Source organism: Apus apus, chromosome 12 (assembly GCF_020740795.1).
Source record: "Apus apus isolate bApuApu2 chromosome 12, bApuApu2.pri.cur, whole genome shotgun sequence".
In the NCBI taxonomy this organism is placed as follows: domain Eukaryota; kingdom Metazoa; phylum Chordata; class Aves; order Apodiformes; family Apodidae; genus Apus; species Apus apus.
In genome coordinates, this window is record NC_067293.1 from 2,326,909 (window position 1) to 2,354,903 (window position 27,995).

Sequence of the window (27,995 nt, forward strand, 5' to 3'; positions counted from 1 at the left end):
GCCTGGTGGACAGCATGTGTACAGAGGGATTAGCAGTGTTTGTTCTGATTGTCAGGATCTTGAGGTGGTGGAATTGGCATAATTTCACAGTCAGAAATTAACACTGTTGTCTTCTGCCCTGCTCCTGTGACTTCCAGTAGGACGGGCCACCCATGACCAGCGTGACACTGGACAAACCCTTCTTGCCTGCAGACTCACAGGACTTGTGTGAGCTCAGTCAAGGCTTTGGCAAAACCCAGCATGAGAGCACAGGCCTCACTGCCCCATCCAGGGATTGCAGACCCTTTGGAAAGCAGAACAGACACCCCCTCAGCTGGACACTACTATGGACAGGAGATGAGTGTGTTCAGCTAGGTTTCAGGGGCTAGCCTCCCATAGCCATACAGAGCCACAGAGAATGCATTTCCCTACCGTTCCAAAGGTGAAAGTTGTCCCTTGGGAATCAAAACTCTCAAAACCAGATTGCTGAAGTCTCTGAGATGCACTCTATATTGAATGTTCTTCCAGCATTTGAACAACAAACCTCTTCAGCGGCTCCAACAGCACATAGCACCAGAAAGAGGTACAGATGGGAGATGGAGAGCAGAATCCCCTCTGATGGTGAGCAGCTGCCACGAGCCCAACTGCAAATTCAACAAAAACATGGGACACAAAAGCCCAGGAGGCTCAATTCTGCAAACACCCCATAGCAATGCCCCTTGTGCAGGTCCACCCACCACCCCAGGACCCGTGAGTGAGCAGCACCACCCCAGCTGGGTTCTTCTCCTTGTGGAGGAGGCCAGGAGCTGCAGCAGCTTTTAGCAGACAGCAGCATCTGTTGCTGCAGAGGATGGCATCTCCAGCCCAGCAGGATCAGCCTCTGCATCCATGGCTTCTGCCTTACCCGTTGGCCAAAGACCATGAACAACCTATTCTGAGAGGGTCAAGTGGCACCTCTTCACTTTGCTACAGGTTAATTTCCCTGTGAATGAATGGAACAGAACACACAATTCCAGGAAAAAAAAAATCCTTTATAGGCCCATAATCCTTCTTTCACAGTACAACGCAACAGTAAAGGATTTAGTCAGTGTAAACAGAAGGTCCAATAGTGATCATCAGCTATCACAGATCAGCTGCACAAACACCACAACTACAGACTTAATGCTGTTTACCACACAAATCAACAGTATTAGTACAAATCATAACTTTACCTACAATGCTTTTTCATGTGCAAAAACCATGAAAATTCAATTTACAAAAGGGTACCTTTTCTAAATCTTCCTGGGAGCTGTGAACTGCCTCCTCAGGGCTGTCTGATCTATTTGGCAAAAGGTGTCAGGGCCTGATTCTTCAAGGTACCCTTAACTTCATCTGCAGCACAAAAGCCATCAGGGCTCTGCATCTGAAAACCAGGCACTAGTGTATTCTCTGCTGCAGCAGGACAAAGAAAATAATCAGTTGAGGATTAATCTGAGTAACTTATTAAATTACTTTTGAATTTCAGCTTTGATTCATTCATTCACAAGACTATTCAAAGCAGTCCTGGTTATATACGCATGGACCATAAGAGTAACCCATAAAATCATCATTTGTTAACAATGTTGGGTTTTTTTCTTTAACGTACTAACAACTGTCACTGTTGTCAAAAGCTGAGTCTTATGGTAATGTGTTGGCAAGACTAAAGAGAGTGGATAATTTATTGAAGTGGAAGGGTCAGTGAAAGAGAGGAATGCTCCCAAGGCTACAGGAAAACATTCCACTGTGGCTGGCTGCAAATTTGCACCTCAGCTGGGGATTGCCTGGAGGGGGGAGCCCTGCCATGGGACCTTGGGCTTTCAGGGGGAGCAGAACCATCCTGCACCTCCACCCACACCAGCTTCGTAAATTGAACTCATAGTCAGATTATACAGGAAAAAACAAAAGGCAGTTATTTATCATACCTCTTCGAAAAGGCAAAACAAACGAAAAACAGGATGTAGAAGTGATGCAGGAAACCTAAAGTCAACAGGTACCTACCTTTTTTTTTTTTTTTTCCTTTTTTTGTGGGTGTTTGGTTTGTTTTTTTTAAACACATGAAGTTAAGTTACAGACATCATATAAAACGCACACTTTATGGAATTCCTGCATGGCAGGAAACAAAGAGGCTAGCACTAATCCAACAGCTATGTTAACAGGAGACTGCCATTTACTGGTGCAACTATAAACAGAGCATCACACCCCCCTTCTGGAGGGGTCCTATGGCAACACTTGGACATTTTGATCAGAAGGAAAAAGAAAGCATTTTCTTGGGGATAAACAGCCAAAAAGAATTGGTTTCATATCCGTAAATTTAAGGCAATGTTACTGAGACCTGAGAAAATTAAAAAAAAAACCAAAACATAAAAGTGTAAATTTATTTTCTCAACTATACACACACACACACACGCAGAATTTCAGTAGCTCCTGTTTCCTCCAGCTCTCAGGTGGTGCTGGGGAAAACAGACCTGGGGACACTGCTCTGAGGTCTCAGGGTCAGATCCTGAGAGATGCAGAGTTTGTTCCAAGGAAAACTAATGGGAGCTGTGAGTGCTCAGACTCACATGGCTCTTTTTCATATATTCTCTTTTTAAACACCTCTGTTTTAAGCCCCCTGGAGATGATTAACTCCAGGACAGGCCTGTAGTGCACCAGTAACCCTGAAAGGTTTGTATAGCAAAACTGCAGCTAAAATAGACAATAAAATTACTTACAGTAAATTTCTATGATTCCCCCTTTTCAGGAGAAAAAGAAGGATGCCAGGGTTAACAATTCCACTGCACCTTTAGCCATTCCCATAACTAGAGAGTAAATCCTTTAACACTAGTGTGAAACCGCAAATTGTTCTGTGCTCTTCCTCGGGAAACCAGAATGAAAATTAAAAACCTAGACACAACAAAACAAGTCAACTCGCAAACATTTCTCATTAAGTGGTAAGAGACAGGAGAGAGAGAGAGAGAGAGAGAGAGAGAGAGAGAGAGAGAGAGAGAGAGAGAGAGAGAGATGGGGTGGGGATCACAGACACACAGCATGCTAAGGAGTTATTAAACAAAGTGCAATGATTTTTTGACTCTACAGGAGGATGGACGGACAACTCCCCTTCAGTACCATCTGGATGCTCCCTGGAGAGGCCCGAAGGTACCGTGTTAATCTGTAGCTGTAAAGCTTGTGGTGGAGGTTGGCCAGGCTCCACGACCCCATGTCCAGCTGCAGTAGCTCTGCACATCTCAGCTATGTCCACGACTGCAGGAGAAGGGGTTGGCTCGCACAAAAGACACGGTTGCTTCCCAAACGTGCAATTTAGTTGCCAGTTGAGGACTTGATGGCTGGTTCTGGAAAGGTGCTTGAGCCACAACTGAAAAGATGGACTCAGCCCTAAAATCTGTGTGCACCTGGGGTAGCTTCTGTGGGGTCACCTCCTTCTGCTAAACGTGACTACGGACACAAGCCATCCCTCCCTCCTGCTCCCATCTGAGCAGCCAGACATCTGCAGTCCTTGCTATCAGCTTTGGCCAGTGCCTGCCATCATTAGCCCCCAAATCAGGCCTTGGGCAGGGGTCACTAAAAAGCAGAAGGTCTTCAGGTCCCAGCTGACAAGTTTATCACCAGCTGCTGCCTGGCGAGAGGGTCTGTGGACAGATTTTTCGCTGATATTTCAAATGGGACCATCCAAAGATCAGAGACTGAAAAAAAAAACCACAAACCCCAACAAAACAATCCTCATCTGAACAGAAAGCGATTTCCACTGCTCAACAGCACCTCCCTACCCTCCTCTCAGGGGCTCAGAGGATGCACAGGGAGTCAGCTCCTTTACTTTCCACACTGGGAACTCAACCTTTCATCAAATCACACTTTAAAGAAGCTCACTGTGTGCAAAAGACTCTCATGCTAAAACAGTTCCACCCTACACAGTGCAGTCAACACAGTTTTTAACTTAAATTTGCAGCTTGTTCTTTACAAGTGCTTGGCAGAGAATATTTATATTCTTCTGACACCATATAAATAATATTTATACAGCTTAGACATTTTGAGACATGCATTAGACTTTAGGTAGTACATATTTTTTGATCATATACGCAAATATTACTGTCAATCAAACTGAGCCACCTTATGCTGGGCCATGTCTTGCGTTATCCAGGATGTTGGACGGCGGCTCCGAATCATCCATGGGAAGGACCAGGCGTGTTCCCCGGATCACGAGTTCATGGTCCCCAAAAGCCAGTTCCCGGTCCAGCGCGTCCTCCGAGCTGTTCCCCGCCAACCGCCGCGACGAGCCGCCGGGCGCGACCGAGTCGGTGTTGACCGTGGAGTCCCCGTAGGTCAGGCTGATGTCCCCGTCGTTCAAAATGAGGTCAGAGTCATCGTCCTTCAGCTGCTCCTGGTTCTGGGCAACAGACAGGAGGGAAGTGCTGTTCAGCCCTTCCGCAGCGGCCAAGGGTGGTGGTGAACGAGCAGATGAAGGCACCGACTCACAGGCTCTCCTGCCACTGTGCCCATAACCAGCTGTGCCACACACACCTGAGCCCAACAGACTCACCCAACACTGCCTTCTCTGCAGGGCTGCCTAAAAGGGCCCTCTCGGCTCTTCTCTCTGATGCCATCATCAGATTCATGGGGAATGTGGCTTGGACAGGACTAAAATGCCCACAGCCACAGGAATCATGTCGCTGACCCATCGGAGCCATCTCTGATTTGTGCCAGGAACTTGATGCTGATAATTTGTGGGCAGGGCAAGAAAACTCCTGCCACAGAGAGCCCCAGGGGCTCCTGGCACAGCAGTCCCGAGTGCCAAGGCCCTGCCAGAGAGCTGTGCCAGCCACAGAGCCAGGGGAGGCCAAGCCTGCCCAGCAAACCCAGCTCCTCACAGGGTGCACACAGGCTCTGCAGCCATGGTGGAAGACATCACTGCCTACAGGCTCTCCGAAGCTGCTTGTCATCTCCCTGTCCCTCTGGCTTGCTCAAACAAGGACTCTTTATCATTTCATGAGAAAATTAGCCCCCGTTCAGATGCTGGCAACATTTTTGGTTATGAGTGATGCAGCTGAAGGGGCTGCAAGAACAGCTCAGCAGCAATGCTGGAAGAAAGCAGGCAATAGGGAAGTTGTGTGTCCTCCCAGCTGGGCCTGGGGAAGGACACCCATGACAGCTTCCTCATGACAGCTTTATTGAGCCACTCACTGAGGAACCACCATAAATACATCACGAGTCCCCTCATGGCCAAACAGCTGGAAAAGCAACATGCTCACAGGAATTACCTCATCCATCAGCCCCAGTATCTCATCTCCCCTCAGACTCCCATCTCGGTGCTGCAGAGCAGCATCCAAAAGCTGTGCAGAAACATAAACATGTCAAACTCTACCAACCAGCACCGTGACAGAACGGTCACCTCTGGACTCACCTCGTACGCCTGCGGACTCGTCAGACACCGGGCGATAGGCCCACAGCACCCCGGGAGTGTGGTGGTCAGAGGAGGACCACTGTGTGTCAGCAGAGGCTTCAGATAGCTGCAGAGAGGGTTAAGGAAGGAAGAGGAACGGGACAATGTTGGATAGTTGAGGGGTGGGATGCAGAGGGAGCCAAAAGGGACTTGGTGTCTTCACAAATGACAGGAGGGAAAGAAACTCGAGTCCCCGGAAGCACAAAATTATAGGGATGAGCAACGTGAATGCAACACAACACAGCAGGACATTAGTGGACCAGGACCAAGCCCTGCTAGGAAAAGGCTTAGCAGCATCCCTTGTCCTACCATCCTGTGCCTCTGCCTGGCAAATCGCTCCTCCACCAATTCATGGCAAAGCACGTGCAAGGGAGGAGAGGCACAGATGGAGTACAAGGGCTACAAATGAGAAGATCCCCTGCCCTTCCTTCCTACCTGCCGCAAAGACTGGGAACCCCCTGGGCTTCCAGCCTTGAAAAGCCCAGCTTAGAACTGAGCTACTGCAGCACTCCCAGTTAATGGCAGATGGAAATGAACGTTTCTCACAGCCACAGACATGAGGAAGTGCAAGTCAAAAACCAGCAGTGTAAATGGGAGAGCTCCTCTGCTGAGAGGGGAGCAAGTCCCACACTGAGTCAACTGAGCAGCTCAGGCAGGCAGGACTTGGCAGGGCACACACTGGCTGCTGTTCAAGGATACTTGTGATCAAAGTTGTACCACATGCGGAAGAGCCAGGCGCTTTCTGCCTTCGTGCTCCTCCTCTCGCTCTCCGGGACGCCCTATGGGAGAGCAAAACATCAAAACAGAAGGACAACCTGGATCAGGGCCAGGAGCCTCCACAGGTCACCAGGTTCTCCTGAAGAAGACACAAACCCTCCCAGTGCTCACTTTTGGGTTGCAGGACGTATAAGGACATTCACATCACTAGAGGCTGAAGGTTCTCCCAGCACCATGTACAACAGCCTCAAGGAGGTGGCATCAAGGCACAGAGTGATCATTTTTCTGCTACAGCTTTCCAGTTTCTGGCCCCAGGCTTTAAAGTGCCTCAGAGCCAGCAGCTGCATCCAGACATCACAGTTAAAAGTGACTGACAGGTCCAACCTCCATCAAATCTCAGCTGAGATTGCTGTATGCAAATAATTGTGTGTCATGGGGACTCCTGCCTTCCCTTTAGTTGGAGAAAACATAGGAAACTGTTTGGAGGGGACTGTGAATACAATCATGTACTTGACAGAAATCTGGCTTTCAGATTTCTGGCTCTGGGCTGTCTTTAGCATTTGACACTTCCTCTCCAGGAGGTGAACAGTCCAACAAATGGCCCTGAATAAAACGAACCTCCAAGGTGCAGAACCCACACCGAAATCAAGCAGAGCCACAGCACGACAGGGCTGCAGACACAGGGGTGAGACAGCCTGGGGCTGCAAGGCAGGAAAACTCCCAAGGCTGCAGGGCCCTGGTGTTTATCTCAGCAGGGTTGGTGGTTCCTGGGCTGCCACACAACTACCCACAGGAAGCAGGGGGGCAAGAGAGAGGTTGAGGGTAACCATGGGATGGAAGATGCTACATGAAATGAGTCAGCAAGTGGCATTTCTGCACTGCCCTGCACACTGGGATGAGGCAGAGAGCCCCTGTGTCAGGCACATTTTAGTGTTTATTTCTAACCCAGCAGGGGAGAGATGGAATCTATTGCAGCAGTAATGTGGACAGCCCAGCAGTGTTACTTCTGTGCCCTCCTCTCCAGCTGAATAAGAGCAAGCCTCATAGCCACAGAGAGCACAGAAAAAGCCACTGCTCCTACTGACTGCAGACTCTTTCACTAAAATTCTCCTACAGCTGGAAGGGAGCAGAGCACAGATGGACAGTCCCATGGTCTCGGGGCAACCCCTGCCCAGATGATGGTGCAAACTCCTCTGCAGAGGCTGCCCAGCCGTGCTACACTCACCACATTCTCCTGATCCGCGTCCACACCGACCCTGTGGAGGAGAAAACAAGCACAGGGTTAGCACAAGCATTGCCAGGTGGGTATGTGCCATGGCGCTGGGGCGAAGGACATGGCCTTCCTTGGCACTGGTGAGGCTTGAGAACTGTGTTCAGTTTTGGGTGCCACAGTATGAGGAGGACATTGAGGTGCTGGAGTGGGTACAGAGAAGGGCAATGAAGCTGGTGAAGGGTCTTGAGGATAAGTCTTATGAGGAGCAGCTGAGGGAGCTGGGGCTGCTTAGTCTGGAGAAAAGGAGTCTGAGGGGAGACCTTATTGCTCTTTACCTGAAAGGAGGCTGGAGTGAGGAAAACGCCAGTCTGTTCTCACAAGTAACAAGAGATAGGACAAGAGTAAACAGCCTCAAGTTGTACCAGGGGAGGTTTAGGCTGGATGTTAGAAAAAATTTCTTCACAGAAAGGGCTGTCAAGCACTGGAACAGGCTGCCCCAGGGAAGTGGTGGAGTCACCATCCCTGGACATGTTTAAAAGCCGTGTAGATGTGATGCTGAGGGATGTGGTTTAGCAGTGGACTTGGGAGAGTAAAGTTAATGGGGGGACTTGATCTTAAAAGGTCTTTCCCGCGCAGGCTGCACTCACCGGATGTTCAGGCAGGACAACATGGCCGTGGTGCCCCCGCCGAAAACCCACACGGTGAAGAAGACGATGAGGAGCGTGGTGCTGAACATCATCTGCCGGGCGTAGGTGGCCGTGTCGCGGATGGCCAGGGCGAAGGCCATGGCTCCTCGCAGCCCTGCCGGGGAGGGGATGGTGGGGAGCTGCCTCAGCCCAGGGATCTTGTCCCTCTGAGGGGACACCCGCCGCTGGGGGGGACCACAGCTCTTGAGCAGTGATGGTTTAAGCTGGAGCATGAGCTGTGAGAGCCGGGGCTACCAACACCTTCCCAGCCCAGAAAGGCAAACCCGCCTCCTGCCCCGCTCCAGCACAGGGCAGCAGGAGCTTGTTCCTGCATCTCACACCCGAGGCATGCACACCACCAAGCCTAAAGGAGCCCTCTTCTGCCCACCCTCTTCCCTCGGTGTTGCCCATAAGAGATTTAGAGTTAAATGAGAGTATTTCCAGGTGCTCAGGGGCAAGGAAGCACAGACGGGCCGCGTGGTTGGAGGCAAGGATGCGGTAACGTACCAGCAAACATCATCATATGCTGTAAATTTGTTCCAATCTTATTTCTTCTCCCCAGATTCAGTAAAAATGACAGTGGGTAAATATTGGCAGCTCTTCCTAGGAAGATAGCAAGCTGTATTTGCACACATTAAGGAAATGGCTCTTCCACAATGTCTCCCATCACATCCCACCTCAGCGCACAAAGCTGACTTCTCCCGCCTGACGGGAAGGCTGGGGAGCCTCAGAAACACCAGTCCCCTGGATGCAAAGATAAGAACCCAGCCCTGTGTGATGCAGCTGTGTGGGAACAGCAGGCTACTGCCTCACAGAAGCAAAGTACACACTAATTCAGGAATATCATAAAGAAATAGACAAGGGAAATGATGAGAGTGCAGGTTAGAGGAGTGAGAGAAAAACTACCATGTCCCACTGTATGATCTTCTCTGCATGGTCACTTTTCCACCCCAATAATTATTTGTCCTCTATGAAGCTCAAGTTATCACAGCTACCACAACCTCACTGACATTCCCCAGCACACAACACTTCACAGCTGGGTTTGAAGCTTTAAGTCAAGTCCCATTCCCACAGATTATTCAGCAGAATGAAAGCAGCAGCAGTTGGGAAGGAAAAAAAAAAACCACAACCCTAATACTCCTTCTGTTTTCATAGCCTGCAAGATACAAGAATCACCAGCCCCTTCATATTGCTTCTTATCTTTGAAGCTGCCTTTTAATACCAGCACCCAGATGGCAAAAAATAATCTTGTAGCCAGCATTCAGCACAGCCTTGAATAATATGGAAAATGCTTCTAGCTTTTATGCTCTTTCCTGAACATCATGAATTAGCATAAGAGATGTATTTCATGATCTCCCTCATGAATGAGCTATTTCATCAGCCAGTTCCTACTGAAGAGGCACAGCATAAAATGTGAGTCTAAGCACCCAAATGGCATTTCCCTGCACTTCACTCCCTTCACCCCACAGTAACCCAGCAGACCCCACTGCAAACCCAGGCACCAGCACTGGCAAAGATAACATTTTATCTCTCAGGATAAACCTGCTTGAGAGCAGGTAAAGGGTGAAAATAATCCTGCAGATCTGACCTGGCTTCCCTGCAATATTAAAACAATGCCTTCAAAATCCTTATTTTTCTGAGACACACCAGGAGCAATAGCTTGTTTCTGTCAGCCCCAGCCTGCAGAAGGGGAAATCCTTTCTCAATGACATAATTCAGAGGCATCTCCTGTAGCTTTAACTGTGCTATTTGGCAAAAAAAATATAAATAAATAAATGTTTTCAGGGTCAACTAAATGGAATAGCAGAGAAAAGAGGAAATGGCTTTACCAGGTGGCCCTCGTGCAAAACCACTCCTGGTGCCAGGCTGCCATGTGTCAAAGCCTGGTGCTCCAGCACGACGTTCACATCAAGTCCCTGAAGAAGCTGATTCAAATGCCCACAAAAGGAGACAAGACAGGGGGAAGTAAAAATAAATAATCAAAACAGAAAAGCTGCAAAAAGAATCTCCATCTTCTTAAAATAACCAGCAAAGGCACCACTGAACAGGAGAAACACCCTTTTAAAAAGAAAGCTAGACTGACTGAAAAAAACCCACCCACACATTTGAATGAAAAATACAAATGGGAACTGAGGCACCTCTCCCTTTCTCTCTTTGTCTCATAAACTGGGCTGCAAAGGATACAAAAGCCCCCACTACGAAGGTAGGGTTAAAGACGTGGTTCTGGAAAGTGAACAGTGCAAGTCCCATGTAGGAGAAGATGAAGTTTTCTGCCAAGAAATTCAGAAGCTCAAACAACTGAAAGAGAAAAACAAATTAAAAGCGAGTCAGACATAACAGAGATTTAACAAGAAAAACATGTCAGCTCATCCATCACGCAATAAATACTTCTGCAGAAGCAACCCTAGTAAAATCCATCTGCAGAAAGACAGATGCACCTAATTCTGGTTAGAGGGAAGGAAAAAGTACTGAACTGGAAATCCAGAGAGGCTGAAGGGGGCTGAGGAGCTCTCACCTGCTTAGTTCTGTGTTGGGACTCTGTAGATAAGTTGTTATAGGTATAATGGGCCTGTGTGATCCCACAGAAGAGTACAGCCACCACACCTGGAGAGCAGAGCATCATGTTAGACTCCTGGTCACGAAAAGGGAGCTGAACTGCACCCCAGTAGTGATGGGGATTTATGCAATAACCCCAGAACCCAGAATAATTAAACTGCTGAAAGCAGAGGGAGAGCCCCAGCTGCAATCAATGCTGGGAGAAGCAAAACTCCACAGCCCCATCATCCCTGCAGATCTCCATCCCAGGGCTGTGCTGGAGCTTGCCTGTAAATCCACATGCTTCAGCCAGCAGGAATGTGCTCCAGGACATCAAGAAGAACAAGCCAGTCTCCAGCAACGGGAACTCCCGAAGTTTGGTGAATTTGGTGACGTTGCAGATGGTTAAGGACAATTTGGAGAGAAACCGCAGACTAAGAGCATCTCAAATCCAGTTGTGTGTCACAGCAACACTACACAGCCTGCCCAGAAAAAGGCCCTTCATTAATTTAGGCAGAAAATCATGAAACACTGCACCTCGGTGAGACACAATGCAGCAAAAGAGGAAGCTGTTATATAAATCCTTGGAATAAAAAAACCAAATAACCAACAAAAAGGATATTAAAGCTGTCACGACTCCAGTGGCTGCTCCCATTGCAAAAGATCCACTGAATATCCCCAGGAAGATCCCGATGGACTTGAACATGGCTGTGACATCAAACGTGTGGCTGTTGTCGCCTGCCGGCTGGTACGCAACAATTGAACTAAAAGAAGGAAGAAAAGCACACACAAGAACAGAAGACTCCTTAGTCTGGAGGGAGAGGCAGCTCCACGGTGCTACCTGAGCTTTGCAAAGTGCCACGACTGCTGCAAACACCAAGCCTGAGGAAGCAGGGACACAAACCACAAGTTCCACACTGCAATAACCCCCACACACTCAGCCTGTTCTGGGGAGATTGGGATCCCCCCTGCTCCTGCCCAGCTTTCTGCAGCTCTGCCATCCCTCCAAGGAGAGGCTCTGCATTTGTTCCTTCTAGACATTAGAGAGCGTTGGACCAAAGCCCAACTCTTGTGTGATCTCCTGAAAACATGTGCTTGGTGACAGTTTGTCATTTATATGGTATTTTGGGGGGCTGGCACCAGCACTCTGGGCCCACAAGGCATCCAAGTGGGAGGCCTACATTTCTCTGTCAACTCCACAGAGGTGGCTGATGTGAACATTCCCCCAAGAACTCCAAGTTCTGCCTCTTTACCACACTTAATGAGCACTACACTGAGGTTGCACCTGAAGTGAAACACAGCAGGGTGGCACCAAGAACGGCACTGCTGGGCCGTGATCTTCATCCACCAAACTCCACCAGACCTTTGTGACAAAAGGGCAAATTGCTCTGCTGCACTGATCCCAGCTCTGAATCTGCTCCCTCCTAACTCCTGAGCCTGGCATCAGCCATTCCACTGTTTTACTTGGAAATGCTGAGGTACAGGGGTCCCCCACACATCTTCTAAATCTCCTTTTAATATCAACTTCTTACATCACTTTCTTCAACATAACTTTACTGAGAACATTAACTTCCTAGTTAGCAATCACTCAGCTGGCTCTGTTAAAACTCTTGAATGTGAACTTTAAACATTTGCTGTTCAACCTGATGAGTTGTGCTGGAATGTAAAGTTCCTGCCTCACACACACATCCTGTGGCTTTCTCCCCTAACTACACACCAATACTTTTGTGCAACACAAATGAGAATCCTCTCCTTACCGACATGTCACAGGCCACTTCCCTTGCCAAAATTCCCTGCTTTTCATACACTTCATTTTTCTGCATTGTCTTTTACACTGCAAACTGCAGATTCCTCCCTGTGATTTAATTTCATTCATCAACCGTAGAATCACAGAATGGTTTGGGTTGGAAGGGACCTTAAAGATCATCCAGTTCCAACCCTCCTGCCTGGACAGCGACACCTCCCACCAGACCAGGTTGCTCCAAGCTCTGTCCAGCATGCCCTTGGACACCTCCAGGGATGGGGCAGCCACAGCTTCCCTGGGCAACCTGGGACAGTGTGTCACCACCCTCACAGGAAAGAGTTTCTTCATAATGTCCAACCTAAGTCTCCCTTCTTTACCCCTTGTCCTATTGCTGCTACATGCCCTTGTAAAAAGCTGCTCACCAGCTTTCCCATAGGCCCCTCCAGGTACTGGAATCCCATCCTCTACTTCTCACTTGCCAATGTGCTCTTATGGGTTGTTTTTTCAATCCAGACTGGTTTCATTTCCCCTCCATCACCAACTGTTTGGATGTTGGTTTTGTTTTACCCCACTTCAGTTTTCCTTCTGGTTTTGCTCTTTGCACCACTAATAAGATGATTTCCAGCTGCCCCTTCTGTGCCTTATTTCCCCTGTTCCTGCCTGTGGGGCTCCCTCTGGCATTTAGCCCCTGTGGCTCTGGTTACCCCCCTGCTCCCAAACCACAGCCCTGGCACCTCACTGCCCACCATCTTTCAGTTCCAGGTTCAATTCCTGTTCATCCTCCCACTAGTTCCCTGCCACCAATCCAGGCCAGGCGAGCATGAGGCAGGAACAGAAAGGCACAGATTCTGCTCCTCACGCACAGGAACGGACATTTGTCTGGGACTAAAAGCAGGGTGGAGAGGAGCCTCGGGGGGCACTGAGTTCCTGACAGAAACCATGGAGGTTCCTCAGCCTTCCCTGGTATGGGGCTGGTGCCCACAGTGCTCGCTTTCACCATGTGCAAGGAGCTGCTGGTGCTTCTTGGGGCTCTTGCTGAACCTGTGCACTTGGCTGGCTGTGGCTAGAGCCCCTTGAGAAGAGGCAGCACCCACCATCAGCCTCTCCTTCATCAGCACAGCCCACCTGCCCAGAAATCCCCAATTCTCCATCTTCCCAACTCGCCCCTGCACCTCCTAACTGGGAAGCAGGTCTTCTGCTTGTGGGAGCAGAACCATCCCCACACCATTCCCCCACTTATGCCTCTGCTGTGGAGCAGGCAAATGCCAAACTAAATTTAAAAAAGGGAACTATAAAAAGGAGCTTTGGGCTGCTCTTGGAGGAACTACCCTCCCTGGAGCAAGAGGCCTTCACCTCTTCCTTGCACCCCAGGATGTGGTTGTGTCCAGGTGATGGGAGGCTGTCCTTGAGATACCTGCACCAACCAATTCTTGCCACTTGTTTATGGTGACCATGAAGACAAAGGCCATGGCAAGCTTCAAAACAGGTATAGGTTAACAGTTGAGAAGCCCTCAAGAAGTCAGCATGCTGCTGGGCTGCACAAAAGCCTTGCAGCAAAATAATTGCTGACTGCAGCTCAGAGCTGCTGCTTTGCTGCAAATTCTCTTGTTTTGGGCAAGGGGGGCAGATTGAATTCAGCTTGTGGGAAGAGGAAGGCAGGAAATCAGAGCAACAGCTACGAAGCTGGTGCTGACACAGGGCAAGAGGCAAACCACTGCAATCACACATGGAGATCCACCACAAATGTCATTACTCTGATGCTGAGCCCATCCACTCCCACACAGGACCTCCCAACAGAGGCTGGAAGGCCTCCTCACCCAGGATCACTTCTTAAATACAGCCTGGCTGTGCAGCATTTAGTCTCACATCAGGAGTGAAACATTCAGCAGAAAAACCTGAGCCAGCAACACAAGCAGTTCCAGAAACCTCAACCAAAACATCCAGTTCAGTAAATACAACTCACACAAGCTGGCCACAGGAGCTCACAATGTGTCAGTTGCTGCCTCCACCTCAGTAAGACCCACAAAACCTGTACACCACCAGAGTGACAAGTATTCCAGAGACATTTTCTGCATTAGTCTCGGCCACACCTTAACCTGTCACCACTGCAGATATTATATATTATTTCCAAACAAATTCCCGTGACGACAACAAGGTGAAAACTCATTTAAAATATGTCCTACATGCAGAGGACATAAAATATTAAAGAATATAAAACATTCTTTAGAAAGCCAGCAAGTGTCCCTTGTGGTCAGTCCATACTATTAAATCTGGCTATAAGAAATTCCATTGTCTTGATGCATGTGAAGTGGAGATAGGAAGGAAACAGCTGCTTTACCATCTATTTCCACTTAAACAGAAGCAGATATTGATGGATGGGAAGGAAAGCAGGTAGGAACAAAGCCACCAGCAAGGGCTTTCACTGGGGTCCTGTGGCTGAAAAGCAGACACAATGCTTTTCCCATTTCAGAGGGACACAAAAACTTCCTTCTGGTTGGGTCAACCAGCCATAAAAGCAAAACAAAACCATCCAAGGTGCAAGGGGATGTTGTAAGGAGAACCCACAACCCTGAGCTGCGGTCTGCAACGAGGAGATGCATCAGGTCCCTACGGCTTTTGGACCCATGGAAACCTGCTCTCCTGTTTTACAAGAGCAAGGCCAAGTGGCTCTCCCAGTGCCTGACATGTAACACATACATCATTAAAAATAAAAACAGAGGACACTTACGAAGACAGCACTATGGCAACGGCATCATTGAGGACGCTTTCGCCAAAGAGAAGGGCATACAGCTCAACATCAACCTGGAGTTCATGGAATATGGCAAGAACAGTCACTGACAAATAGAAAAATAGAGAGACATTCAAAAAGGTGCCATTATTTTGGTGTAATCCAAGACAAAACACTCCCTTTTTAGAAAGCTGCCTTCCTGCATGTCTGTGCCTCTCTGCTGTGATGCTGCCAGCTGCCCCCGTGCTCCCTTTCATAATCTTCCTTCTGCCCTTTCAGGTTTGGATTTGCCTTTTCATTTCCCTCTTGCTCCTTTTACTAAAACACATCCTGGACACTAGGTCTATTGAGGATTTAGCAAGCAGACATGAGCAAACTCTGCTCTGAGCTTCCAGAGTCAGAGCTTGTGGGCTGGACCACAGTACCACACTGATCCGAGCCACCCAGCTTTTGGAATGCCATTAGTTTGGAGCATAAGGGAGAGTCTTCCTCCAACTGCAGAAGGCCAGGAGGATGCAGGCTTGTCCAGGACAATGGCTATTTTTGCCTTCCATCCCTGATACTCCAAAAGAAATCCTCAGATTCAACACAGGCTGACACACTGGAAGCACCAGAACAGATGTCTTAACATTTCAGGCTTAACTGGAAAAAGCCAGATATTGGCTAACCCTGTGTGGGGGTTTCCTGTGATTTATGGCCATGTGGCAGAGACTGGAGCACCCTCAAGCTCATGCAGCTCCAATGAGATAACAAAAAGGCAGCAGGTTTGTGTATCAGCCCTGCAAAATGAACACAACATCTAAAGCAAGAGAGGTGTAACACGTGGCGCATGGTGCACAGCTCCGTCTGCTGCCCAGGGCTGAGCTAATTCAAATCAACTTCTCTGAAAGTCCTTTAAGACAGTATTCAGGGACTCATCTGTACACACTGAAGAGGGTCTAACCCATACAGGCACAGAGAAATGCTCCATTTTCACCTGTGAAACCTTCTGTTCCTATCTCCAAGCCTGAAGGAGGGACATGACAGCCTTGTTCACAGCTTTTCAAAGCATGGCTTCTACCTATGGTCCTTGCCTGGCCTCTGCCCATATGCCATCACACCTCCTGCACCCCTGTCACATCTGGGAGGTGCCCCTAACTCTGCAAACATGCCCCCCTCTCATGTCAACACCCTGGCTAAGTTACAGGGACGATGCTCCACCTCACAGCCCCAGAGGAGCTGTTCCTCGCCCAAGGTGGCCTGAACACACGCCCACCCAAGACACGTTTGGAGAAGCTGGGAAATCATTTTACTTTGTGGTTTTTTTAAAGTTTTGGGGGTTGGGTTTTTGGTTGGGGGATTTTTTGTAGGTTTTTTTTTTAATTTAAGAAAAATATCAGCAGTAATAGCCACACCACTACTTGGCAAATCTTAGGGAAACAGAAGAAATCAGTAATTAAAACCTCCTGGGGAAGGCAGATCTTGCACCCCCCCTCTGGCAGACAGACATGGCTGCCACACCACCCTGCAGGTGATGCTCTGCTGCCTTGCTCTTGCATATGTGCACGTACATACAATGCTCCTCATTTCACCTTTGGCAACAGAAATGACTCATTGTTAAGGTGAGCAGGTAAAAGCCCCAATTCACCTGGAAACGACAGCCACTGACATTCGTTTTAAAAGGGCAGAAGACTTGGCTTATTCAGGTGTGCAGTTTCTCCCTTCCATGCAAAACTGACCAATATCTGCATTTTAAAATATCTGCCAAAGCTACTATGACATCAGGAGGAGGGTGATGCTACCACCCCCAACCCCACCACACTGGACTCAAACATAGCAGCCCTGCTGCCAAGGGGGGACATTCAAGCCCTATTCAGCAAAGGGCAGGAGGAAGGAGAGGCCTTTTCATGGTCCTGTGTGTTTAGGTGAAGCTGGAACATACAAACAAACCCCAGAGTGTTAAAAGCAATAATGAATTAAGTGAAATTCAGTTGGACAAGGCATGTATTTCATAGATTTCATTTACAAAGTTCTTCAGCATACCAAGCTGTTACAACTGTCCTTAGTACTGCTTGTTAAGATCAACTTTCAAGTAGATTGGTACCTTCCAAAAACCTCATAAAAATGGAAGCAGAAGGAAATCAGCTAAACCAACTAAAACTATCAATTGAACCCTGCCCACATGACAGATCTTGTTCTGCATCAGCTGTTGGCCCGGGATGGCAGAAACACAGTGGACCTGTCCCAAAACCCAGCAAAGTCAGGAGAGAGAGACTACCAGGACTTCACTGCAAGCAAAGACTTAGGAAAGCAGAGGTTTGGAAGGTGAACTGCATGGAACTGCAAGAAAATGAAAAGACACGGAGACAAATTTGATGTTTAGGAATGTGGCAAATAAACTCCACAATTCAGAAAGAGGGAACTAACACCAGGTTCCGACTTTATTTCCCTCTTCAGCACAGCTTAAACCAGATCAAATACATAAAATGAGGGGGAAAATAACCATGTAACATACCTGGGTCAGTAGCTGATACGATGGCCCCAAAAAGGAGGCAGTCAGTGAAGTAGAAGTCTCCCCCAAGCTGCCCAGTGACCTTCATCAGTGCCACGCAGCCATACACCACAGAGCTGGGATTAGAAGAGGCAATTACTCATCTCTGCAGCGAATGAAAATGACATTCAAATGGGCTTGATTCCCCTGAATTTGCCAGATGAACCCCTAAAGTTATCCAGATGCTGGAACACTGAAGAACTGCCCTGGGTGAGCTGAGCCTGGTGAAACCCTGGGGCCATGGTCTCAGAGGTGAGTGCCAGACCGTGCACACCAAAGCACCACAAACACAGCACCAGTGAGGATCTGGGCCTGAAACTCCTCCATGGGCACAGCACAGCTAAAGAAAAGCAGCAGCCAGGCTCAGGGGGTCTCCCAATCATTCTGCAGCCTTTCACATTAACACATTTCAGTGGGATCATAGAATGTCTTGGGTTGGAAGGGACCTCCAAAGGTTCTCTAGTCCAACCCCCCTACAATAAGCAAGGACATCTCATACTTTATCAGATTGCTCAGAGCCCCATCAAGCCTGATCTTGAATGTCTCCAGGGATGGGACCCCACCACCTCTCTAGGCAACCCATTCCAGGGATCCACCACCCTCATATTAAAGAGCTTTTTCCTAATGTCCAGCCTAAATCTACACTTCTCTAGCATGAAACCATCGCCCCTTGTCCTGTCATTACCTGCCCTTGTGAACAGCTCTGCCCCAACCTCCTTATAGGCCCTTTCAGGTACTGGAAGGTCACTATAAGGTCCCCCTGCCTGTCAATGGGATGACTTTGGCCTGACTTTGAAACGGCCAAAACTTTCAGTGAGGAACAGAAAATGCAGATGTTGAGTTTGCTCGAATCCACCAGAGTCCCCGTGGAAAACACCCTGCGTGTTACTATTCAGAGCAGGAATCATCCAGCTGCTCTGCACACAGGGATAAACATCTGAAACACCACCCGTGCTCGCTCGGCACCTGCTTCCAGCAAGTAAGGACAGGACACACATTTCCCATCCTGCTCCTCCTCTGCCTCACGCTGGTTTAGGCTGTGCTTTCAGTCACTTGAAGTTACTGCCTGTTTTTTCAAGACAGTCTTCAGAGAAGTGTGAAATGTTCTTTGCCATGTATATAACTATTCTGTAAGGGATGCTGAGAAAGCACGGCGTAATTAGACAGTAATTACCCTGTCCACACAATGAAAGTTTGGACAGTAATTAGCATTATTTGCTGCTGCTGAGGGGCAGTAGCAGAGAGGCTGTGTGATCTGTCAGGGCTGGGATGAGCAGCCACAGATCCGGGCTCAGAGCACTGCCTCCCAGCACAGCTCAACCCCCCGTGGAAGAACCAGCTCTAACTACTCACCCGATCACCAGGCAGGAAATTGCAGTGCCGAGAAAAGCGTATGCTAGGATGGATCCCAAGTTTCTGAAGAAGTGCCTCTAGAAAGAGAAGGAAAAAAAACAAAAACCCAAGTTATATTTTGCTAACAATGAATAATGCTAACAATGAATTTCCAGCCTGCACAGACACCCACGCAGTGTCCGTGGCAGCTTGCACCCAGCTCAAATGGCAGGAGCTGGACAAGCAGGGCACAACAATGCCCAGCACATCGGTGTATATCACCAGATCAGCAGATGTTAATGCAGCATTAATAAACATGAACACACCATCCTCTTGTACTTGTGTATTTAATAAGGTGCTGTTCTGATTTCTGGGAACTGATTTCCTAACCCAGCAGCATTCCTCCTTCCTTCTCCCGCAAGCTAAACAGGATCATTTCCCTCTCCTTCCAAGTCAGCATTTGAGAGAGAGCTGCTGCTTTCTAAAACCTTCTCACCCTCCTGTGTGTTTTGAGAGTAAGGATGACTGAAATGGCCCAGCTGACCCCAAAAACCCCTGTGCAAACTCGTGCTGAAAACAGTTGAAGTCACTGACCGTTGTGATGGCAGAGGGATGGACAAGCCTGACTGGGGCACCCTCAGCCCTGCTTCCTACAATCCTGCATGTACTGGGGAAAACTGTACCCTGCTCTGCAGCCCTGGCCTGCTGAGCAAGCATTAAACCACTCTCCAGCATTAAAAATGCTCTGGAGGCAGAGGAACTAAAAACGTAGGTGCTGTAAAGACACGTACCCTTTTCAAGCTGTAGCCTGCATAAAATATAATTGGAGGAAGCAAAATGTTGAAAAATACTTCAGGATCAAAAGTCACCTGTGAACAGAGAAAAAAAAAAGCAACAGTTAAATGGTTTATTAAGACTTTGCAAGACAAAACACAAATAAGATTGTCATATAAAATGCATGGAGGGAACCCTGTACCCATGCCAGACAAAATGCTGTCAGGTGAACCCTGAGGGTATGTCTGGGATCTTCTGGGGGCAGGGCCCAGAGTCTGAAGAGCTTAAATTAAGATCAGCTGAAGGCAGAGTTTCATTACACTGTGTTCAACTTAGATTTTACAGCTGAACATAACCCGACTGAAATTAAAAACGAGTCATTTTTTTTAAATCACTTCATCCAGCCCACACAGGATTCACAGCCACGGAGGGAGTGGGGAGCACCGCTCAGCTCTCCAGCTGCTCCCCCTTACCTTCCTCAGCATCTCGTTATCCTGCACGTTATTGAGCTCCTGGGCACTGATCTCCCCCTTCAGGGTGTACTCGTAGAACTTCCCGCTGACGTTGACCAGCAGCGTGGCGGGGCTGGTCTGCACCTGGCAGCTCAGGGTGACGTTGTTGACGTCGCTGGGGACGTGGATGCCGTAGCGCAGGACCACGCCGACCAGGACCCCTGGGGAGGGACACACATGGGTGAGACCAGCCTCGGCGACCTCCTGGGATGATCTGCTTGAGCATGGAAGCAGCATCAGGCACATCAGGATCCTGAGCCTCTGCTCAGCTGCTGAGCACAACCACCATCCAAATAATTGCCTGTATTAAACCGTCCACGTCCTCCCACGAGACATCCTCTGAGCTCGTGTGGACTTTGTAGCAGCAGGCATGGACTGGTCAGGAAGGCTCTTCATCACCCAGCAATCAGCCAGAGCCTCACTCCAGGGCAGTGAAGAGCTGACACCAAGGGCACGCTGGTTGACTTAGGGTAAGCACCCTGGCATTGCTGGCACAGAGCAGGGGACAGAGGCAAGGTGCTGTCACATGTGCCCAAGCCATGCACCTTGCACCTGGAAACCTGACAACATCACGTTTTGCCACTAGAAAGAGACCTTAAAACCTTCTTTTTGGCAGGGGATTGAAAACAATTCCCAGCAACCACCAAGAAGGCTTTGAGGAAGGAGGGCATCCTTCACCAGATGCTGCAGCACCACAGACCCTCCTCACACCAGGGACCTTTCACACTGCACTGATCTCTGTTCTATCACAGAATCACAGTATGGTTTGGGTTGGAAGAACCTTAAAGATCATCTAGATCCAACCCCCCTGCATGGGCAGGGACACCTCCCACCAGCCCAGGCTGCTCCAAGCCCCATCCAACCTGCCCTTCAACACTTCCAGGGATGGGGCAGCCACAGCTTCCCTGGGCAACCTAGGCCAGGGTCTCAGCACCCTCACAGAAAAAAATTTCTTCCTAATGTCTGACCTAAATCCATCCTCTTCCAATTTTAATCCATCCCCCCTTGTCTTCTCATTACAAGCCCTTGTAAAAAGTCCTTCCATAGCTTTCCTATAGACCCCAAAAAACCCACAAAAGTCTCTCAGTCCACCCCAACACCCAGGTCTGCTCCTCACCCTCTGGAAGCTTCAGCTCCACAGCATGAGGACCAGCCCCGGGGCAACCCCAGGAGCCAAGGCTGCCTCCAGCTCCGCTGCTCTGCAGGAGCATCATGGAGTTAATTTGCAAGTCAGCAATTTATACAGCACTTCTCATCTGCAGCACAGCTGATGAGTTGAGCTCCTCATCCAGATGGATGGCACTGACAGGGCACAGCCCCCTCCGGCTCCTTCTCACCCACACGGTGCACAGAGTCCTCTCCTGGCACAGCTTCTTGGCCTCTGCAGGCTGGGGAGGAGGGATGTCCCACAAGACACCTTTCCACGTAGCCTTCAGCACAAAAGGGTTTGGAAACTCCTTGATGAAGGCAGCACTAAGCCACCACAGAAATCCTGGATCTTAACCCCATCTCTGAACCACACATTTATGAAAAGCTTTCAGACACGTGGGAATGAAACAGAGACCGCAACACTCGGGAGGCATCTCCATTTGCCTCCCAGGATGCTCCTGCTTCTTTGCTGCTGCCTTAATTAAGACCTTGCTCTCTGCTTTCCTACAGGCAGGGGACAACCCCAGCTGAAGGAAACAACCAACTCTTCCCCCACTGCCACCTCATGGGAGCAGGGCCTGGGCAGGAGCTCTGCTGTGGCCGGGCAGGAGACCATGAGGCCCTGGAGCATTCAGCATCTCCTGCTGTCAGGTCCCAGTCTGCCACCTGCCTTTTGCCTTCTCTTCCCTTGACAGCAATTTTTCAGCACAAGATCTGCTCATTTTGCCAGTAGCCAGAAGGAAAGTCTTCACCTGCTATCCCAGGCCATCCAGGCATCCAGGCCATGAGCAGAGGCAGAAGAACCAGCTGCAAACCCACCACACCAATGGCTCATCTCAGGGACCTGGGAACTGCACCCAAACCCCAGCCCCTGGTCAAATACAGCACTTGTGCAGCACAGCTGAGCTGCTGTCACAAACCTACTTAATTGTTTTTAAGCCACGTCCGGTCAACCATGTGCTCACCACATGCTGTGGGCTCTACCCTTGGCACAGAGTTGCCCCAACAGTAGCAGAGAAGGTCCCTTTCAGTGCACAGCCAGGCATGGTCATCTCCAGCAAGGAGAGCTGCTTCAGGGAACATCACCCTGTGCAGAGCATCTGAGAGCTGCTTTCACCCCAGCATCACTGAGAGGGGACACCAAGGAGGAACCCTTTTGCTTACTATCCTGCTAGCCCCTTTGTTCCTGTCATCTTCCAGTGTTCCAGAAAGAAAAGTATGGAAATGAAGGCAAGGATGTCAAGAACACTGAGATGCTACAACATGTACTTACATGAACTTGTAGTTGGGGGGGTACGTGGCACCACAGCATCAAGACAAAACAGCCAGGTTTCCTTTCACCTAGAAGATGGATGTCCACCAAGGTGCCACAGGAAACAATCAGAACTCTTCACTAGGATTAAGTGAGCTTCAGAGGGTTATTTACACCTGCTTATGACTATTCAGCAGCTTTCAACAGTTCCAGTGAGAATTCAAATGAAAGGGAGGAAAGCCAGACTGGTGAGCCAGACCCTTGCAACTGCTCCTCCACTCCTACAGAGCAGACAGCACCAGGTACACCATGCTCTGCAGCCCTCCAGAGCTACCTGGGGTGGCTTTTAAAAATACTTTAAAAAACCCAAAAAACAGAAGTTGATTTTAGAGCTTCACATGAGAGTTGGAAACCTCCAGCAGCAGCAGCTGCCTCTCTTCTCATCTGGAAACCCATCCGGAGATCCTTTGAAATGCCCAGCCTCAGCACTTTGAGATGAGAGGCAGGAGGTCAGAAGGACAGGGCTGCTGGGAATTCAGAAAGGATCCTGACTCACACACCACCCTACTGCTAATCCCTGTCCCAGGCAGCTCCATCTGACAGCAACCCTGCTCCTGCTCCTCCTCCCTTCTCCCTTTCCCAGGCAGCTGTTCCCGGCACAGCCGCAGCTGAATTTCCACTCTGGCCATGAATAGGACAGGGGAAAAGGGATGCATAAACCTACAATATCTACCAAAACCACCATGCCTGGGGCTCCAAAAATCAGACATTTTATCTGGCCCTGTAAGACGCTGCCTGGGAAAACACACCCATGTGCAAACAAACCCAGCACCAAGAGCTCTTGTTGTGTGAACGAGCCATCAAGGACCAGCGGTGCCCACCAGGAGAAACCACCAGAGGCAGGGACAAGGACAGCAGGCTGCTGCTCTGCTGAGAGCCAACCACTCTGCCAACACGAAGAGGACCCCACCACCAGCCCCTCCTGCTCAGCAGTGGATCTAACCAACCCTCCCCACCCAGGACAAACCCTGTCCTGTGCTCAGGCTACCTGGACCCAGCCCAGAGGAACACACAGATCCTCCCGGTCCTTATGGTCTCTTAGGAAATGGTTCAAACTCTCTTGGTGCTCAAAGGGCTGTCCTGGCAGCAACCCCTGAGCCACTCCACCAGTATCGACATGCTTTTGTAGCCAAAAGTTTTACAAAACTGAGCCCTGGGAGGGAGCAGATGGAACCTGACACCGAGGAACCTGCCAGCCAAAAGCTGCGAGGAGGAGAGAAGCTAAAGGCGAAGCTGGTAAATTAATTGAGTTCTTTCATGCAAAGTGCAAGAGATAATTTTCATTGCTTTTCTCCCAACTTCATTAAAAAGAACAAAAGCCCATGGGCTTTCTGTTGTGTTTTTTTTCAGGTGCTGCTGAACATTTCCGAGGAAGGTTTTAAATGCAGACTAATATATTACCATTCAGGCACTTAACAATGGAAGCACACACAATCCCCAGGCAAGCATTAGTCTGGGCACCAAGAGGAAAGAAAAAACTGTAGCGAGCAACTGAAGACATCCTGACAACAAGCAATTTAGATGTACACAACCCAGGGGCCAAGTGGGAACCAGTACAAGGAAACTAAACTTCTAGAGAAGCTCCTGTCACATCCACCACCAGGCCCCGAGAAGAACTGAAACAAGAGTGTTCAATTAATCATCCTAAATGCTGAGCACCTCAGGTGTGGGAACCTCATTTTAAACACTGAAATGAAGCTCAGAGGCTACCAAACACCTCTGTCACCGTGAAATTACTCCTGCCTGTGCCCAGCTCCTGAACATCAGCTCTGAGACCATGGTGTGACTTGTAAGCTATAAAGCCACCCAAAGCAGGAACTTCTAGTAAAAACAGACACTGAGGGAACTCTGATTATTTCAGCAAGAAGAGATCCGAAAGTTTTATTGGATTTGGCTGTTGAGGGGTTTTTTTCATTAGAAAACAGACAAGCTTTTAGAAATTGCTTCTCTTGCCCCGATTTCAGGCTCTGTTTTTCAGCCTGGCTGCTGCAGCACTTCCACATTTTCCGTGGACTTCCCCGGGGCTGGAAGCATGGCAGGGGGGGCATGAAAAGCCAAGCAGGAATGGCACCTGCAGCTTTTAAGTTGCCACTGTAAAACAACAGAATCCCACCGCTCCTTGGGAAATGACACATCCCTTTTCCTATGGCAGCTGTGACAGCCTGAGAAGCTAATGCCAAAAGCCTGGATAGCAAGGAAACACTTGGGATTTTTCTGCATGACCAGATGGGTGTTGTTCCCAACCTCACCAGCAACACTCTAAGCACAGCTTGCAAAAGAGCAGACAGAAAGTATGTTTCATGGATCAAGAGGAGACCAAAGTGACCCAGGCTGTGCCCTGAGAACAAGGGGAGCACTGAGGTGGGTCTGGGAGAATGAAGGATCACAAGGAAGAAAGGAAGAACAAGGTTAAGGACAAGTCTGAAAGCAAGGAAGAAATCAAAAGTCCATGTGTCAGCCAGCAGGAGAAGACCGTCCATGCTGGAAGCACGTGCTCCCGCAGCACAGCTCCTGTCCTGCGTCCCAGGGAGGTGCCCACCCCTACCCCAGGCAGGAGGCCAGCAATGCCTGCTCCTGCCTCAGCACTGGCTTGCAGGAATCTGAAAAAGCAGACCGGTATTTTGTGCCTCTGGGCTGACACAAGTGTCTCCACCCCTTCGTCTGGAAGAACACTTCCAATTAACTGAAACTTAGGACCACAGAAGCCAACGGCCCAAGTGGGTCAAGTCACAGCCTTCAGCAAAGCTTTCTGCTGGGCAGGGGGCTCAGCCACATCGCGGCTCTGACCAAGCCTGGCGGCACATCACCCACAGCCAGCAAGGGCAGCACAGAGAAGAAACATTAACCACAGCGCTCAGCAGACAACTTGGCAATCCTAAACTCAATAAATCTTCCCTAGATAAGGATCCGTGGCCATGTTAAATCACTCCCCCAGCATAACTCCCAAGTCCTACTTTGGTTGAGCTCCCAAGTCACGCAAGATAACCCAGGCAGAGCCACGTACAGCATCTCCTTACAACTGGTTCAAGTCACTTCACGAGGCCACGTCACCTCAGTTAATCACAGGCCCCTGTTAAAACCCGATCTGCTACAGACCCACTCCCCTGACCCACTTCTTGAGGGAACACACGTGGGGCATCTCACCAAGAGGTCCCGTCAGAGGCAACCTCACCAGCAGGAGCTTGTGCCACAGCTCCCCAGGCAGCAGGAGCCCGGGCCCCGCAGGTCCTGAGCAGGGCCAAGGGCGGGAGCATCCCCCCAAACGGCTCCCAGAGAGCTTCTGGAAAGCCGGGCACCCTGAACACAGGGAGGAAACGCAACCTCTGGCCCCAGCGCGTGGGATGCAAGGTTCCTGACCAACGCAAAGCCTGGTCTGCGCTGCCCCGGGTCCTGCAGCAGGTGAGCGGGACCTGCCGGTGCTCAGGGACACGGTGCTGAGACCACCCGGCCCGTGGCGACCACCAGCCCCCCGCCTCGCCCGCGCTGCAGCCCCACCCGGGGAGACCCCCACCCGCTCCTCGCTGCCAGAGACGCCGGTGCCCTCGCGAACCCTCCATCTCCAGGGCTCGGGAAACCGCCGAGCCCTCCTTCCAGCGACCCGCGGACCCCGCTCGGCCCGGGGTGTCCCCTCGGCCCCCCCGCCATCCCCAAGGGACCCCCCGGGACGGTGCGGGGAGGCGGGCGGGGGGGGCCCGCCCAGCCGCTCCGGTGGGCCCAGCGCTGAGCCGGGACCGGTTGGGATGGGGCTGCCGGTACCCAGGGCTGGGCGGGCTTCCCACAGAGGGAGGGTGAGGCCGGGCCGGGGCTCCTCACCGTAAATCATGGCCAGGCCGGTCTCGTGGAGGAAACGGGCGCGGCGGTGCTTGAAGAGCCAGATGGTGAGGATGGTGAGGGTGAGCAGCAGGATGAAGACGAGCAGGTTGGCGCTGTCCTGCCGGTGACTTTCCTCAGCCGCCTTCTCCGACACGATCTCCTCCTCCAGCGCCCCGGGACGCGCCGCCGCGCCCTCCCCGCCCGCCGCCCCCCGAGCCCACAGCCCCGGCCCCGCCATCGCCCCGGCCCCGGCCCCGGCCCCGGCACCAGGAAGCGGCGCTGGGCGCAGGCGCGGCGGGGCGGGGCGGGCGGGAGCCCGGATCGGGGCGGGCTGGGCGGGAAAAGCGGGAGGCGGGAAAGGAGGGCAGGGAGTGGGAGGAGGCGGGGGAAGCGCTCCGAGCAGGGAGCGGGGAGATTCGGGTCAGACATGAGGAGGAAATTCTTCCCTCTGAAGGGGGGGAGACCCTGGAACAGGCTGCCCAGAGAAGCTGTGGCTGCCCCATCCCTGGCAGTGTTGAAGGGCAGGTTGGATGGGGCTTGGAGCAGCCTGGGCTGCTGGGAGGTGTCCCTGCCCATGCAGGGGGGTTGGATCTAGATGATCTTTCATGTCCTTCCAACCCAAACCAGTCTGTGAAAAGGGTCTGGGGCCAGCAAAGGAGAAGCACAGGGGGAGGGGTGAGAAGGCAGTGCCTGGAAGCTTGTGAGGAGGGAAAGAGGCTGCAAGCGAGCAGAGGAAGGTGTGCAAGAAAGGCTGTCTGGTGGCAGAGGGGGGCCCCAAAGGTGCGGAGGGCAGGGGGCCAGGCTGCAGGGTGTAAGGGACAGAGGGGTGTGAGGGAAGGCCTGCGGGAGCGCTGGGAATGGGGTTTGCAAAGGGAAGGGCGGCCAGAGCAAAAGATCTGCAACATTTAAAAAAAAAAAAAAAATCATTCCAAACCAGACTTGCTGTGAGGAAGAAGTTTTGCACAGGTCTTGGCTTTGCACAGGAGAGGCTGCGGCAGGGAGGGTGCAGTGTGTGGGGGTCTGTGCTGCAGGCCGCCCCTGCCCCAGCCTCCCGGGGCTGCAGCCCCGTGCGGGGGGATGTTCTGCACCCCCGAGCCGGGGCACCCGCCGGGCGGCGGTGCATCCACACCCTGCCCAGGCGGGCAGGTGGCGCCAGGAACCACCGCCAGCCCCGAGCTGGGAGCAGAGGAAACTTCCCGCCTTGCTTACCGGGAAATAAAGGGCATTTGCGCAGCCGGTGGGGCGAGGGCTGGAACGCACGAACACACGCCACAGCCGCCAGCGGAGGTTTGCCGAAGGCGCCCTCAAAGAGCTGCTTTAGCGCTCCGCGTGCCTTGGCGGTACGGAAGGGAGGGAGGGAGGGAGGTCTGGCCGTCAGGTTCTCCCTCGCTTGGCCCCGCCTGTCCCCGCACACGGCGGCTCCAGCTCCGGGGCCATCCCGGGGGGGGGCGGGAACCGGCCCCGCCGCTCCCGTGGCCCTGCCCCCCCCGCAAGCCCCGCCCCCCCGGTCACGCCATCA

At 50.8% G+C, this 27,995-nt stretch overlaps 1 protein-coding gene across 1 annotated transcript; it reads right to left on the reverse strand.

The window, feature by feature from the left end:
- Positions 1-989: 989 nt before the first annotated feature.
- SLC9A6 (solute carrier family 9 member A6) lies at positions 990-27,993 on the reverse strand. The gene is made up of 18 exons (XM_051630573.1): positions 27,989-27,993; positions 27,686-27,725; positions 26,477-26,807; positions 20,164-20,363; positions 19,708-19,785; positions 18,938-19,014; positions 17,549-17,661; positions 15,055-15,160; positions 11,205-11,346; positions 10,871-10,976; positions 10,563-10,651; positions 10,232-10,345; positions 8,555-8,666; positions 8,009-8,162; positions 7,374-7,404; positions 6,131-6,210; positions 5,393-5,498; positions 990-4,378 (listed from the first exon to the last, which is right to left on the reverse strand). The coding sequence occupies exons 1-18, from the start codon at positions 27,991-27,993 to the stop codon at positions 4,103-4,105; spliced, it is 2,160 nt and encodes a 719-aa protein (XP_051486533.1). The 3' UTR covers positions 990-4,102.
- Between the last annotated feature and the right edge of the window lie 2 nt (positions 27,994-27,995).